Genomic DNA, 12,904 nt, shown 5'->3' with positions numbered 1-12,904 from the left:
TTCAGTTTGCTTCAACTGTGTTATTTCTCTTCCTGAAATAAAACATTTTTAAACATTTTCAAGAACCTTTTAGTAATATTCATAACCTTACATTATACATGTATTCATCCTGCCTATCAAGTGGGTGATTTTTTTTTTTTTTAATTTCCTGAGCATATTTTCCTACCAGTTTTGGAAGTTTTCGTTCTACCTCTTAGCAATCCTGATTATACTGTCTCCTGGAGCAGTATTTCTTAAACATGTATCCAAGACACATGTCTGTACCAGAATCTCTGTAAGTGTTCTTTAAAAACAGATTCCAGCAGTCTGAGAGGTGGTGCAGTGGATAAAGTGTTGAATTCTTAAGCATGAGGTTCCAAATTCAACCCCTGGCATCACATATGCCTGAGTGATGGTCAGGTTCTCAATCTCTCTTTAATAAAAATAATACAGTTTGTTCCTGAGCTACTGCCTAATACTCTGATATAATACAGGTGGTTTGGTGAGTAGTATACGCAACACTCAACAGCACAGTAGCCTGCAGTGCAGTGCAGTGAGTAGGCAGTGTGAGCATAGGCACCTGACAGTCAGGCTGTAGGGCTCACCAATGAGGTATGCTAGCTAGTGCACCATTGCCTTCTGTATTGATGGAGGTCATGTGCTCAAAACACCAGTCTGATAAAGGCTGCCTTTCCTATTATAAGAGGTAGATATAAAAGATATGAGGTAAAGAACATAGTCTGAGTAGGCTTTTCCTACTAGTCCAAATTCTGATTATGTTTAGAACATTTGTTATTCTTCTAAGAGCTTCTGCAATACTTCCTTTTGCAGGAGGCTTAAGTAGCACAAGTGAGAGGAAATAGTTGAAGCTTGTAACTGAAGCCTTGCTTGCTGGCACTCCTGAGGCACTGGCAGGCATGAGCATCATTGCTATTTGTGCATTCTGGGTTTATTTTGTGTGCATGAGCTAATGGTGTTTGTTTTGTTTTGTTTTTGTTTTTCTCTTACTGCAGAAGTAACAGCGTAATCCTTGCTGATGAAATGGGCCTAGGAAAGACCATCCAGACCATATCATTCCTCTCCTACCTGTTCCACCAACACCAGCTGTACGGCCCTTTTCTTATAGTCGTCCCTTTATCCACCCTCACCTCATGGCAGAGGGAGTTTGAAATCTGGGCACCAGAGATTAACGTAGTGGTTTACATAGGTGACCTGATGAGCAGAAATACGGTGTGTAAACAAAAAGAATTGGGATAGAATCTGTGTTATAAATGTATTTGGGGGATTAACTTAAAGCCATTACAATCTTTTAGTAAACAGTAAAATTGTGATTCTGACACTGTGCTATGCCCCTGATATTTGGGAGAGTTATGCATCACAAACACATAATTCAGGCATTGCTTTATCTTACGGCTAGTAGTTAAAGAAGAAAAACCACATTACATAAATGAGAACCTCTTTACTGGATTATAGTAATAAGTTTTTCTTCTCAGTCCTTTCTATTCCCAAGACTACTTTATAAAGGTTTATAAAATGGAGTTAGTATCTTGTGGAATACTATTTTTTGCTACAAGAACAAAGAATTACTACTTATGAATTACAGAAAGTCATAGTTTATAAGGTTAAGAGGTAAACTCTAGTAACTCAATTAAGAAAAGAATGCAGAAAAGAGCAGTGAGGTCTCACAGGGCTGTGGAAATGAAAATTATTTGTTTTTTTACATACTTTAGTTTGGACACAAGGAACTTAAAACCCAGAGGCTTACAATGATCTCAGTTAGGTAAATTTTGATAATGATTTGCATTCTTTAAAGTATCTACTACCTACCAACCCTGTGCTGAGGATTTTGTACATGTTACCTATTCTTCTCATGATAGTCTTCCAGGTCGATGGTGTTTTTTCCAACTAACTCATAAAGACATTAATTGAGCCTAGCACATGTCCCTGGCAGCTATAATGTGGCAAAGCTGAGGTTGAGAGAAAAGGTGTATCTGGGCTCAGACCTTTACTCTATTTTTCCTTTTTATTATTTATTTATTTACTTATTTATTTTTAGCCACCAGGATTATAACTAGGGCTCAGTGCTGGCACTACAAATGCATTGCCATTTTTTTTTTTTTAATTTGACAAGACAGAAATTGAGAGAGGTGGGGAGATAGGGAGAGAGAAACATTAACACCTGCAGACTTGCTTCACTGTTCATAAAGGGTCCCCCCCATAGGTGGGGAATGAGGGACTCAAACTTGAGTCTTTGGGCATAGTGACATGTTCCCTTAACCGGGTTCACCATCACTCGGCCCCCAGACCTTTATTCTTTACCATTCTGTGTTTAAACTGTCTCTGAGGACTTGATTATAATAAGAGCAAGTTGTGGTCTGGGAGGTGGTGCAATGGATAAAGCATTGGATTCTCAAGCATGAGGTCCCGAGTTCAATCCCTGGCAGTACATGTACCAGAATGGTATCTGGTTCTATCTCTCTCTCTCCTATCTTTCTCATTAATAAATAAATTAAAATATTAAAAAAAAATAAGAGCAAGTCATTGGGGATCCCCAAACCTTTGAGAGGTAAGTTATGATCATGTTATATGTATTCCACTTCCTGCAGGTGGGGAGTGGGAGTACTCGAACCTGGGTCCTTGTGCATGGTGACATGTGTACCCTTAACCAGGTGCACCATCATCTAGCTCTCAGACCCTCAGACCTTTACTCTTTACCACTCTGTGTTTAAACTCTCTCTGAGGACATGACTATAATAAGAGCAAATCATTGCAAATCCCCAAACCTTTGAGAGATAAGTTATGATCACGTTATTATGTAGATTCCATTTTTTCCCATTTCCTTTGCTTTTGATAAAAAGTGAGAGACGGAGGGAGGGAGAGACACCTGCAGCATTGCACTACCACTCATGAAGCCTCCCTCCTGCAGGTAGAGAGAGACCAGGGACTTACCTTGCTCATGGTAATGTCTGCACTCTACCTGAGAACCACTACCCAACCCCTCAAATTTGTTTTTATAATGTATTTTCATTAGAAATGTCTTACCAAAACCCTGGAGATTTGATTGCTCTAATTTTGAATTTATAATACATTTGTTAGCTATTAAAAAGGGGGGAGGGGAGAGGGTGGTGGCACAGCGGGTTAAGCGCATGTGGCGCAAAGCACAAGGACCGGCGTAAGGATCCCGGTTTGAGCCCCGGGCTCCCCACCTGCAGGGGAGTCGCTTCACAGGTGGTGAAGCAGGTCTGCAGGTGTCTATCTTTCCCCTTCTCTGTCTTCCCCTCCTCTCTCCATTTCTCTGTCCTATTCAACAACGAATTGCGTCAACAAGGGCAATAATAATAATAACCACAACGAAGCTACAACAAGGGCAACAAAAGGGGGGAAAAATGGCCTCCAGGAGCGGTGGATTCATGGTGCAGGCACCGAGCCCAGCAATAACACTGGAGGAGGGGAAAAAAAAAGGGGGACAAACAACCACTTTTCTTAGATTACTCAGGTTAGCTTCAAGTGCAGCTTTCAAAAGTGAAAACAAAGTAAACCGAAAAAGTTTTCTCTGCATCTCCTAGTACTTGTTCTCCCTTACGTGATGGTGATCATCTGCCTGCTATCTTGGCGCACTGGGCTGCCTGGGTGTCCAGTTAACACTTCACTATGAATGTGTTAGTCTTGAGAGCCTTTATCAATGATCTTTCGTGTAAAATGATGTTTTCATTCTGAAAGAACCTTTTACCTTTTCTTGGGGGCCACATCTTTCTGCTCTATTATTAATGAAATTTCTGACTGGAAGTAGTTTCAGTTAATTGTACTTATTAGTTTATTGCCCTACCTCGAGAATAATCAGTCAGGCGACTGGGTAATGGCATACCCAGTAGAGTGCACACATTACCATGTACAAGGACCTGGGCTCAAGCCTTGGTCCCCACAAGCAGGGAGGACGCTTCACAAGCAGTAAAGCAGTGCTGATGATGTCTTTCTCTCTGTCCCCATGCCCTCTCAATTTCTCTGTCCCTCTAAATAAATAAATAAAAACTGATCATATAATTCGTTGTGCAGGCACCAAGCCCATCAATAACCCTAGTGGCAATAAAAAATAAAAGTCATCTATAGCCATACCACCCTGAACATGCCCGATCTCGTCTGATCTCATAAGCTAAGGAGGTTCGGGCCTGGCTAGTACTTGGGTGGGAGACCGACCGCCTGGGAATACCGGGTGCTGTAGGCTTTTTCAAACAAACAAACAAATAAAATAATAAAATAAATAAAAGTTAGAAAAATTTTTAAGGAAAAAAAAAGAATAATCAAGTCATAGTTCCATAAGGTCCTTAAATTAGCTCAAGTCATGGGGCTTAATTGCTCTCAAAATGTATTATCTTAGTCAAATTCAAATATGTAGTGGCTAAGAGAGTTAAGGGGGAGATTTTATTTGTGTTCTGACAATAGTTTTTGCTATGCAGTGGTTGGTCTTTAATTTTCTTAACTGTTCTACATTTTGGTTACATAGGCTAATTTACAATGTGCAGGGTATTTCAAATTTAATTAGATTCATTTTTTATTTGGCATGCTTCTAGTATATTTGTGATAAGATTTGCTCGTTTATAGAAAGGTAAATGTAGAAATTGTACCTTAATTATCATATTCTCTTACAGATACGGGAATATGAATGGATTCATTCTCAGACCAAAAGACTGAAGTTCAACGCCCTTATAACAACATATGAGATTCTCTTAAAAGATAAGGTGTGTAATTAGCAACCAATGCAAACTTTGTGCATTATGACCTCACCCCAGGTAGTGTGGCCTCTATGCTTCTACTTACCATGTTTATTTTCCTCTTGTATTTGAAAAAGTAAGGAAACAAACAAAAATTCTCAAAGAATTTGAAAGTTGTAAATTAAAAAACAGAAGGCATAAGTAAATAAAATAATAAGCAAGAAACAATGTTGAAGGGACATTTGATTGCCTATTCCAGTTGAACTAAACAGGGTGGGAATACTGGTCCTTGCACATTACCTGAGTTTCCAGTTGGTTTTTGGAAACAGGGGCTTAGCATCGTATCATGCATTTCCCCATTGTGTCATTGTTAAGATGTTTCTTCAGATCAGATGAGGTGAATGGGTATCTCAATGGAGAACAGGACAGAGAAGCCCTTTAAATATCTCCTCTTAATTATTAGGTAACTATATGACATAAAAGCCCACTGGCATTAATCAGTGTTGACAAGTCCACTGTGATCTGTGTTTCAAGACTGAGGTGGAGAATAGGCAAGAAAAGAATCTTAATTCGGGGGAGATTACACAATCACATAATTTTTGTTTTAGTGTTGTTTTGCTCAGCATCCCAATTTTCATGTTCTTGCCTTAGGACATGTAGCAGTATTTTTTAGGTGATGATTTACTGGGTAGACAACCGTCTGGCAACAGAGTAAAAATATTTACTCTGTTGAAGAGTCCGATATTCTTTAAGTCGGAGAAGAATAAATTTATGTATACCTTTGTGATGGTATTTGTACTTTGGGTTTCATTCTGACCTGGTGGCTCATTCTGTTTTGTTTTTACTTTAGACTGTGCTGGGCAGTATTAACTGGGCCTTTCTGGGAGTGGATGAAGCCCATCGGTTGAAGAATGATGACTCTTTATTATATAAAACTTTGATTGATTTCAAGTCCAGCCATAGGCTCCTGATTACTGGGACCCCTCTTCAGAATTCTCTCAAAGAGCTCTGGTCCTTGCTGCACTTTATTATGCCGGAGAAGTAAGCTCCTTCCTGTGTATTTCAAAAGATGCTAGAATGTTTGAAATGCCAATGCTTTTTGACCTTTTTTCTCCCATCCAAGTACTAACCAGGCCCAACCCTGCTTAGTTTCCGAGATCAGAGGATATCAGGCATGTTCAGGGTGGTATGGCCGTAGACTTGACCTTTTTTCTATAGATCTTAGGGAAAACAGATGGCATAGTTTGGTAGAAATCAAAATTTTAAATTGAGACAGGAATAGAGGCAGTAAAATGTTCCATAGTAAATGATAGGAGATTCTGGAACAATGTTGAGGAAGCATGCTCACTGCCTTAGCAGACCTTTGAGTCAGCTAATGCTTTGGGAAAACAGTTAAGAGGAAACATTAGGGAGTCAGGCGGTAGCACAGCGGGTTAAGTGCACGTGGCGCAAAGCACAAGGGCTGGCATAAGGATCCCGGTTCGAGCCCTGGCTCCCCACCTGCAGGGGAGTTGCTTCACAGGTGGTGAAGCAGGTCTGCAGGTGTCTGTCTTTCTCTCCCCCTCTCTGTCTTCCCCTCTTCTCTCCATTTCTCTCTGTCCTAACTATCAACAACAACATCAATAACAATAATAACTACAACAATTAAAAAAAAAGGGCAACAAAAGGGAAAATAAATAAATATTAAAAAATTTTTAAAAAAAGAGGAAACATTAGACCATCTCATTGTTGATACAAGGTAATCGAAATAGTTGAAATGTACAAGGTACACAATCTTACAAATGTTAAAAAAAAAAATCTTAAATCTGAAATTTTAGAAGCAGAAACGTCAGCTTTGAATCTCATTTGAATCTTTATTTTACTAAGAACTTTAGGAATTCCTTTATTGGAAAGGGTTTTGTGTGTAAGATGGTTTGCATAAGTTCATGAAACCTAAAATTATCCAGTGGAGTTTCGTAATACTTAAATTGAAATCTGAATTCAATACCTTAATGTGGAAAAGCCTCCTCAGTTGGGTCCCTTATCTGCATTGTGATTCATCTCAAACCACTTTCTCCATCACTCAATAAATAAATGTATTGTTTGTCTTCCGTAGTCTAGTTTTGCATCTGTAATGACTGATACTGTACAATATGTCTTTATGTTCATTATCTACTTGTATACTTTTGTTGTTGAGATATCTATTCAAGTCTTTTACCTGTTTTAACATGGAATTTATTTATTTTACCAGAGCATGGATTAGCTCTGGTTTATAGTGGTACAGAAGATTGAACCTGGGACCTCAGAGCCTCAGGCAAGGGAGTCTTTTTGCATAATCATTATGCTGGCTCCCTGCCCTGAATGGTTTATCTTATTGTTGAGGTTTCTAATTTTAAATATTCTAGATTCAAGTGCCTTACTATGATTTACAAATATCTTGTCTCAATCTATGACTTTTTCATTTTCTCACTTTCTCTTTTTAAATTATTTTATTATTGTATAGATACAGAAATTGAGAGGACAGTGGAAGATAATGAGGGAGAGATACAGAGAGACACCTGCAGCCCTGCTTCACCACATATGAAGCTTTCCCCCTGCAGCTGGGGACCAAGGGCTTTGAATCCAGGTCCTTGAGCACTGTAGTGTGTGTGCTTAACCAGGTGCACCACTGCCTGGCCCCCTCATTTTCTTTATTTCTTTTGAAGAGCAGCCTTGTTACTGTGTAGTTTTGAAAATGTTTAAGTCATTTCTTGGAAAGAATATCCTTTCATGTTCTTTTGTTGAAAATCAGTTGATATATAAATCAGCCTACATAAATGTAAGGCTCTATTTATGAATTACTAGTCTATTCAGTTGATGCACATTTCTGTCTTTATATTGATGTATTAATGTAGCTTTATATTACCTTTTGAAAAAAAATTATTAGTGACTTAATATTCATTTACAAAATTATAAGATAACGGGTATATTTCTGCACTGTTCCCACTACCAGAATTCTGTACCCAGAGTTCAGCTTAACTGTGTGCCATTTTACCTTGTCTCAGCTCCTCCTTTATTTTATGTTTTTGGGTGTTTTATCTTCCTTTTTAGGTAGAGGCAGGGAGAGAGTGTGTGAAAGAGGCATAGTACCAAGGCTACCTTCAAAGTGGTGGCGGTCAGGCTTGAACCTGAGCCTCCACAGGTCAAAGCAACACCTTGTCCAAGAAAGCTATTGCAGCAGCTGGAGTATTCACACAGCACTGTGGAAACTTTAGGCTGGTTTATCACACTGCCAACTGAAGTGATGTTTTTAGCTTTCAATTTCACAAGATTATTTTGTGCTCTTCTCTGAAGATGTTTGTTTCAGGCACTGTATGTGAAGGTTGCCAGATGGCAGCACCTCGTAAAGTGTTTGGCTGTTGATATGTTCATTCTGTATTCTGCTGGCAGCACTGACATTTGGCTCTGACTTTCCATCTTACTGGAGAGCTGGTGCTATATGCTCTGGTTGTAATGTCCCATTTTGGATTACTGCCATAGAGCCTTTACTGTACTGAAGATGGTGGAAGATTCACAGGATATTTTCACCCAGGGCTTAGGGAGAATTAAGGGTGGCAAATTTTATAATTTCATATACTCTGCCTCTAAGTAATTTTACTGTTAACTTTGTATCACTTGCTGTTCTTCTTGTCTGGGCTGTAGTTTTATTGCCATCGTAACCCATTAATTTTTGTATTTTATTTTATTTTTACCAGAGCACTGCTCAGTTCTGGTTTATAGTGGTGCAGGGGATTGAACCTAGGACTACAGGGCCTCAGGCATAAGAGTGTTTGCATAACCATTATGCTAGCTCCTCCATTTAATCCATTAGTTTTTAAATCTGTGGACAGTGAGATTATCAGTCAAAATTATATACCTGAAAAACTTTGTAGTAACAGCTGTAATAATACTAATTTTTTTATCTCTGAATTTTATTTTCCCAAGTGATTAGCTTACTAAAAGCTAAGTTTATGATTCATTTTCCTGCATAGCATTAATCACATTAACTCTTTATGTTTACCTATATGCCAGTTGAATGATAAGCTGAACATTTCATGAATTCTATATCCATTTTCAGAGTTGGAAACCTGCTGTTACCCAGTTAAGACCGATAATAGTCAAACCAGTTGGTTTTGCCTTTTTTTTTCCCCTCTCTCCTATCTTGTATTCAAGTTAGTTGAGGCTCCAAGGCCCTAAGGTTCAGTCCCCTGGACCACATAAACCAGAGTTAAGCAGTGCTCTGGTTAAAAAACCAAAAAAACAAAATAAAAAATTAGTACAATTTATTTAATACCTTTATATAAGGAAGACTTTTTAAAAATCTTTTCTTTTTTAATATTTATTTATTCCCTTTTATTGCCCTTGTTTTTTTTATTGTTGTAGTTATTATTGATGTCATTGTTGTTGCATAGGACAGAGAGAAATGGAGAGAGGAGGGGAAGACAGAGAGGGGGAGAGAAAGATAGACACCTGCAGACCTGCTTCACCGCCTGTGAAGCGACTCCCCTATAGGTGGGGAGCCGGGGGCTTGAACCAGGATCCTTATGCCAGTCCTTGTGCTTTGTGCCACATGCGCTTAACCCATTGCGCTACAGCCCAACTCCCCTTTTTTTTTTTTTTACCAACTATTTAAAATTTTTTTAATTTTCAGTTTTTAAATTTAAAGTTTTTAATTTTTAGTTTTTAATTTAAAGTTTTTTTTTTCTTTTATGTAACTAAGTATTGTGTGATACTATTTCATCTCCAGGTTTGAGTTCTGGGAAGACTTTGAAGAAGACCATGGAAAAGGGAGAGAGAATGGCTACCAGAGTCTTCATAAGGTGCTAGAGCCTTTCCTTCTGCGGAGAGTCAAAAAAGATGTGGAGAAGTCTCTTCCTGCCAAAGTAGAACAAATCCTCAGAGTGGAAATGTCGGCCCTTCAGAAACAGTATTATAAGTAAGTCTCTACTTGGGTTGGGCCCAAATGATTTAAGATCAGTACCAGGGAGCCATTAGGTAGAGCATTGATAAACTGATTTTATAAGTAACATCTTACCAGAAAAGTAAGCAGTTTATTTATGGACCAAAAGAGAACGTTTTATTATGCTCTTTTACTTGTCTGAGAGTTTGCACAATTCTCTTCACTATATATGAAATCTGAAGTATATGTAAATTCTTGGTGCTAATCTCCCTACCAGTGAGCAGGCATATTTCATTTACTCATATATTTCAGCTATTAAGCTCCTGAAGTGGTCTGTCATTCTGCTCGATATTGGGATCGAGAATACAGTGCATTGCACATGTCCCTGCCAGCACTTTGTTTCTAATAGGGAAGATGCACTAGAGACAGTAGCTAAAGCAGTCTTATCAAGCATTTGGGTGTAGACATGGGGACAGTACTGAGGGTGAAGACTTGTTTCTCCTCTAGCTCTCTTAGTGCTTTTCCAAATAGGGTTTTACTTATCATGAGCATGGCATTGCTTTATAATGCTTTTCTATAATGGTTTGAATAGGCACAAAGTGTCCATTTTATGTCAGAATTTGATTTCTTTAACCAGTCTCCTATGTTCAGATCACTCATTTTCACCTTTATATGACTTTACAAAGAGTATTTCACTGATCACCCTTATTTTGCATATGTATATGCATTTTTGGTTGTTATTTTTCATAATTCTGTGCTTAGTAAGGATGACGTTACCATTAGTATTTACCATTAATATTTAAAATCTAACTGAAGTTCATTAAGTTACCATTAATGTTTCAAATCTGACTGAAGATGTTAGAGACTGTATTTAGGTAGCAAGAACTGCAACTTGAAATACTCTTCCCTGCATTTTTTTTTAAGAGACCCTGGGGAGTCCGGCGGTAGCGCAGTGGGTTAAGCGTACCTGGCGTGAAGTGCAAGGACCAGCGTAAAGATCCTGGTTCGAGCCCCCGGCTCCCCACCTGCAGGGGAGTTGCTTCACAAGCAGTGAAGCAGGTCTGCAGGTGTCTCTCTTTCTCTCCCCCTCTCTGTCTTCCCCTCCTCTCTCCATTTTTCTCTGTCCTATCCAGCAACAACGAGATCAATAACAGCAACAATAATAGCTACAACAATAAAAACAACCAGGGCAATGAAAGGAAATAAAAAATAACAACAACAACAAAAAACTATAAAAAAAAAAGAGGGAGTCTGATGCCTGAGGCTTCAAAGTCCCAGGTGTTTTTTTAATCTTTATTTATTGGATACAGACTGCTAGAAATCGAGAGGGAAGGGGAAATAGAGAGAAAGAGAGAGAAAGAGAGATAGACACCTGCAGCATTGCTTCACCACTTGCAAAGCTGTTCGCATATAGATGGGGACCGGGGGCTGGAACCTGGGTCCTTGTGCATTGTAACGTGTGCTCAACCATGTCTGCCACCTCCTGGCCCCCTCCCTGCATTTTTTTTCTTTGCCTTCAGGGTTATTCCTGGGGCTTGGTGCCAGCACCCCAAATCCACTGCTCCCAGAGGCTATTTTTTTCCCTTTTGTTGCCCTTGTTTAACATTGTAGTGATATTATTGTTGTTGTTGTTACTGATGTCAGTGTTGTTGGATAGGACAGAGAGAAATGGAGAGGAGGAGAGGAAGATAGAAACCTGCAGACCTGCTTCACCATCTGTGTATCGACTCCCCCTGCACATGGGGAGCCAGGGGCTCGAACCAGGATCCTTACTCCGCGCCTTGTGCACCTAACCCATTGTGCTACCGCCCAACCCCCTCCCTGCATTTTTTATGACTTCTCACCTCCCGTGAAGCACACTGCCTTCTCTTGTGATCTTCTGGAATCCCGAAATGTTCCTTTGAATCTGATAATATTGTCACCTTAACTTGCAGGTGGATTCTAACCAGGAATTACAAAGCTCTTGCCAAAGGAACTAGAGGCAGCACATCTGGTTTCTTGAATATTGTTATGGAACTAAAGAAATGCTGTAACCATTGCTACCTGATTAAACCCCCTGAGGAAAATGAAAGGGAGAATGGGCAGGAGATTCTTCTGGTAGGTAGTGATCTTGTCTGTAGTTACTTTCTTGGAGATAGCTTTGTTCCTACAGATTCTCCTTATCAAGTGCTTTTTTAAAATAATTCTCCAAGAAGTAGTAATAAAAGTTTTAAAAAGAAGGGAGAAAAGCTGGAACAGGAGGGCAGAGGACCTAATGGGTGTTGTATTGTCATGTGGAAAACTGAGAAATGTTATGCATATACATACGATTGTATTTACTGCCGACTGTAAAATGTAAATCCCCCAATAAAGAAATAAATTAAAAAAAAAAAGAATAAGTGAGAAAAGTTAAGTCAAGGAAAAAAAAACAAACTGTAAAGCATAGTACTGGAGATTCCGTGGAAAGATCACTTTAGGTGTTTCTTGTCAGCAGATGACCACAATCTTTTTTTTTTTTTTTTAGTATATTTTCCTTTGATTACCCTTGTTGTTTTATTGTTGTTATTGTTATTGTTTATATCATCATTGTTGGATAGGACAGAGGGAGATGGAGAGAGGAGGGGAAGACAGAGAGGGAGAGAAAGAGAGACACCTGCAGACCTGCTTCCTTCACCGCCTGTGAAGTTACCCCTCTGCAGGTGGGGAGCCAGGGGCTTGAACCAGGATCCTTATGCCGGTCCTTGCGCTTTGTACCATGTGCGCTTAACCTGCTGGACTACCGCCGGACACCCAGATGACCACAATCTTAACTCCAAATGTCATCTGATTTGACTCATGTATGAATGATAACAAAAGGAAACATGGGGGGTTTGGTGGTGGACCCATTTAAGCATATTTAGTACAAAGTGCAAGGTTATGGGTTCTATCCCCAGCTCCCCACCTGTGGGGTGGGGCGCTTCACAAGCGGTGAAGCAGGTCTGCAGATGTCTATCTTTCTCTCTTCCTCTCTATCCCTCCTCTCTCAATTTCTCTCTGTCCTATCCGATAAAAATGGAAAAAATGGCTACCAGGATCCGTAGTGCTGGCACTGAGCCCCAGCGATAAGTCTGGAGGGAAAAAAGAAAAGAAAGAAGCAAATGAGCAAGCAAAAATCAACTCACAGACTCTAATGATAAAATAAGGGAAGGGGAGACAAGTCAGTTGGGTAGAAGGGGCAGTTGTATGGTAATGGAGTTAGACTTTTGGTTTGGTGCCAAACAGAAGTAGTACATACAGATATTGCTTTATATTGCTGCATACCTGAAAGTTTCATAATGTTATAAACCAGTGTTAACTTTGG

The 12,904-nt window shown here is 39.4% G+C and overlaps 1 protein-coding gene and 1 pseudogene across 3 annotated transcripts in view; both read left to right on the top strand.

Moving 5' to 3' along the window:
* The window catches only part of CHD2 (chromodomain helicase DNA binding protein 2), a 102,212-nt gene that overhangs the window by 38,874 nt on the left and 50,434 nt on the right, over window positions 1-12,904 (top strand). For all 3 annotated transcript variants that reach the window (XM_007517932.3, XM_060179349.1, XM_060179348.1), the window contains 5 exons: window positions 993-1,209; window positions 4,626-4,715; window positions 5,539-5,729; window positions 9,433-9,621; window positions 11,520-11,682. In XM_007517932.3, coding sequence (XP_007517994.1) covers window positions 993-1,209; window positions 4,626-4,715; window positions 5,539-5,729; window positions 9,433-9,621; window positions 11,520-11,682 — 850 coding nt within the window. The remainder of the gene's footprint in view (window positions 1-992; window positions 1,210-4,625; window positions 4,716-5,538; window positions 5,730-9,432; window positions 9,622-11,519; window positions 11,683-12,904) is intronic.
* On the top strand, window positions 4,079-4,201 carry LOC132535124 (5S ribosomal RNA; annotated as a pseudogene).

The sequence above is a fragment of the Erinaceus europaeus genome, chromosome 20 (genome assembly GCF_950295315.1).
Source record: "Erinaceus europaeus chromosome 20, mEriEur2.1, whole genome shotgun sequence".
Lineage (NCBI taxonomy): Eukaryota > Metazoa > Chordata > Mammalia > Eulipotyphla > Erinaceidae > Erinaceus > Erinaceus europaeus.
Note: the sequence above shows the minus strand (reverse complement) of the source record. Positions and strands in the feature narration are given on the sequence as shown.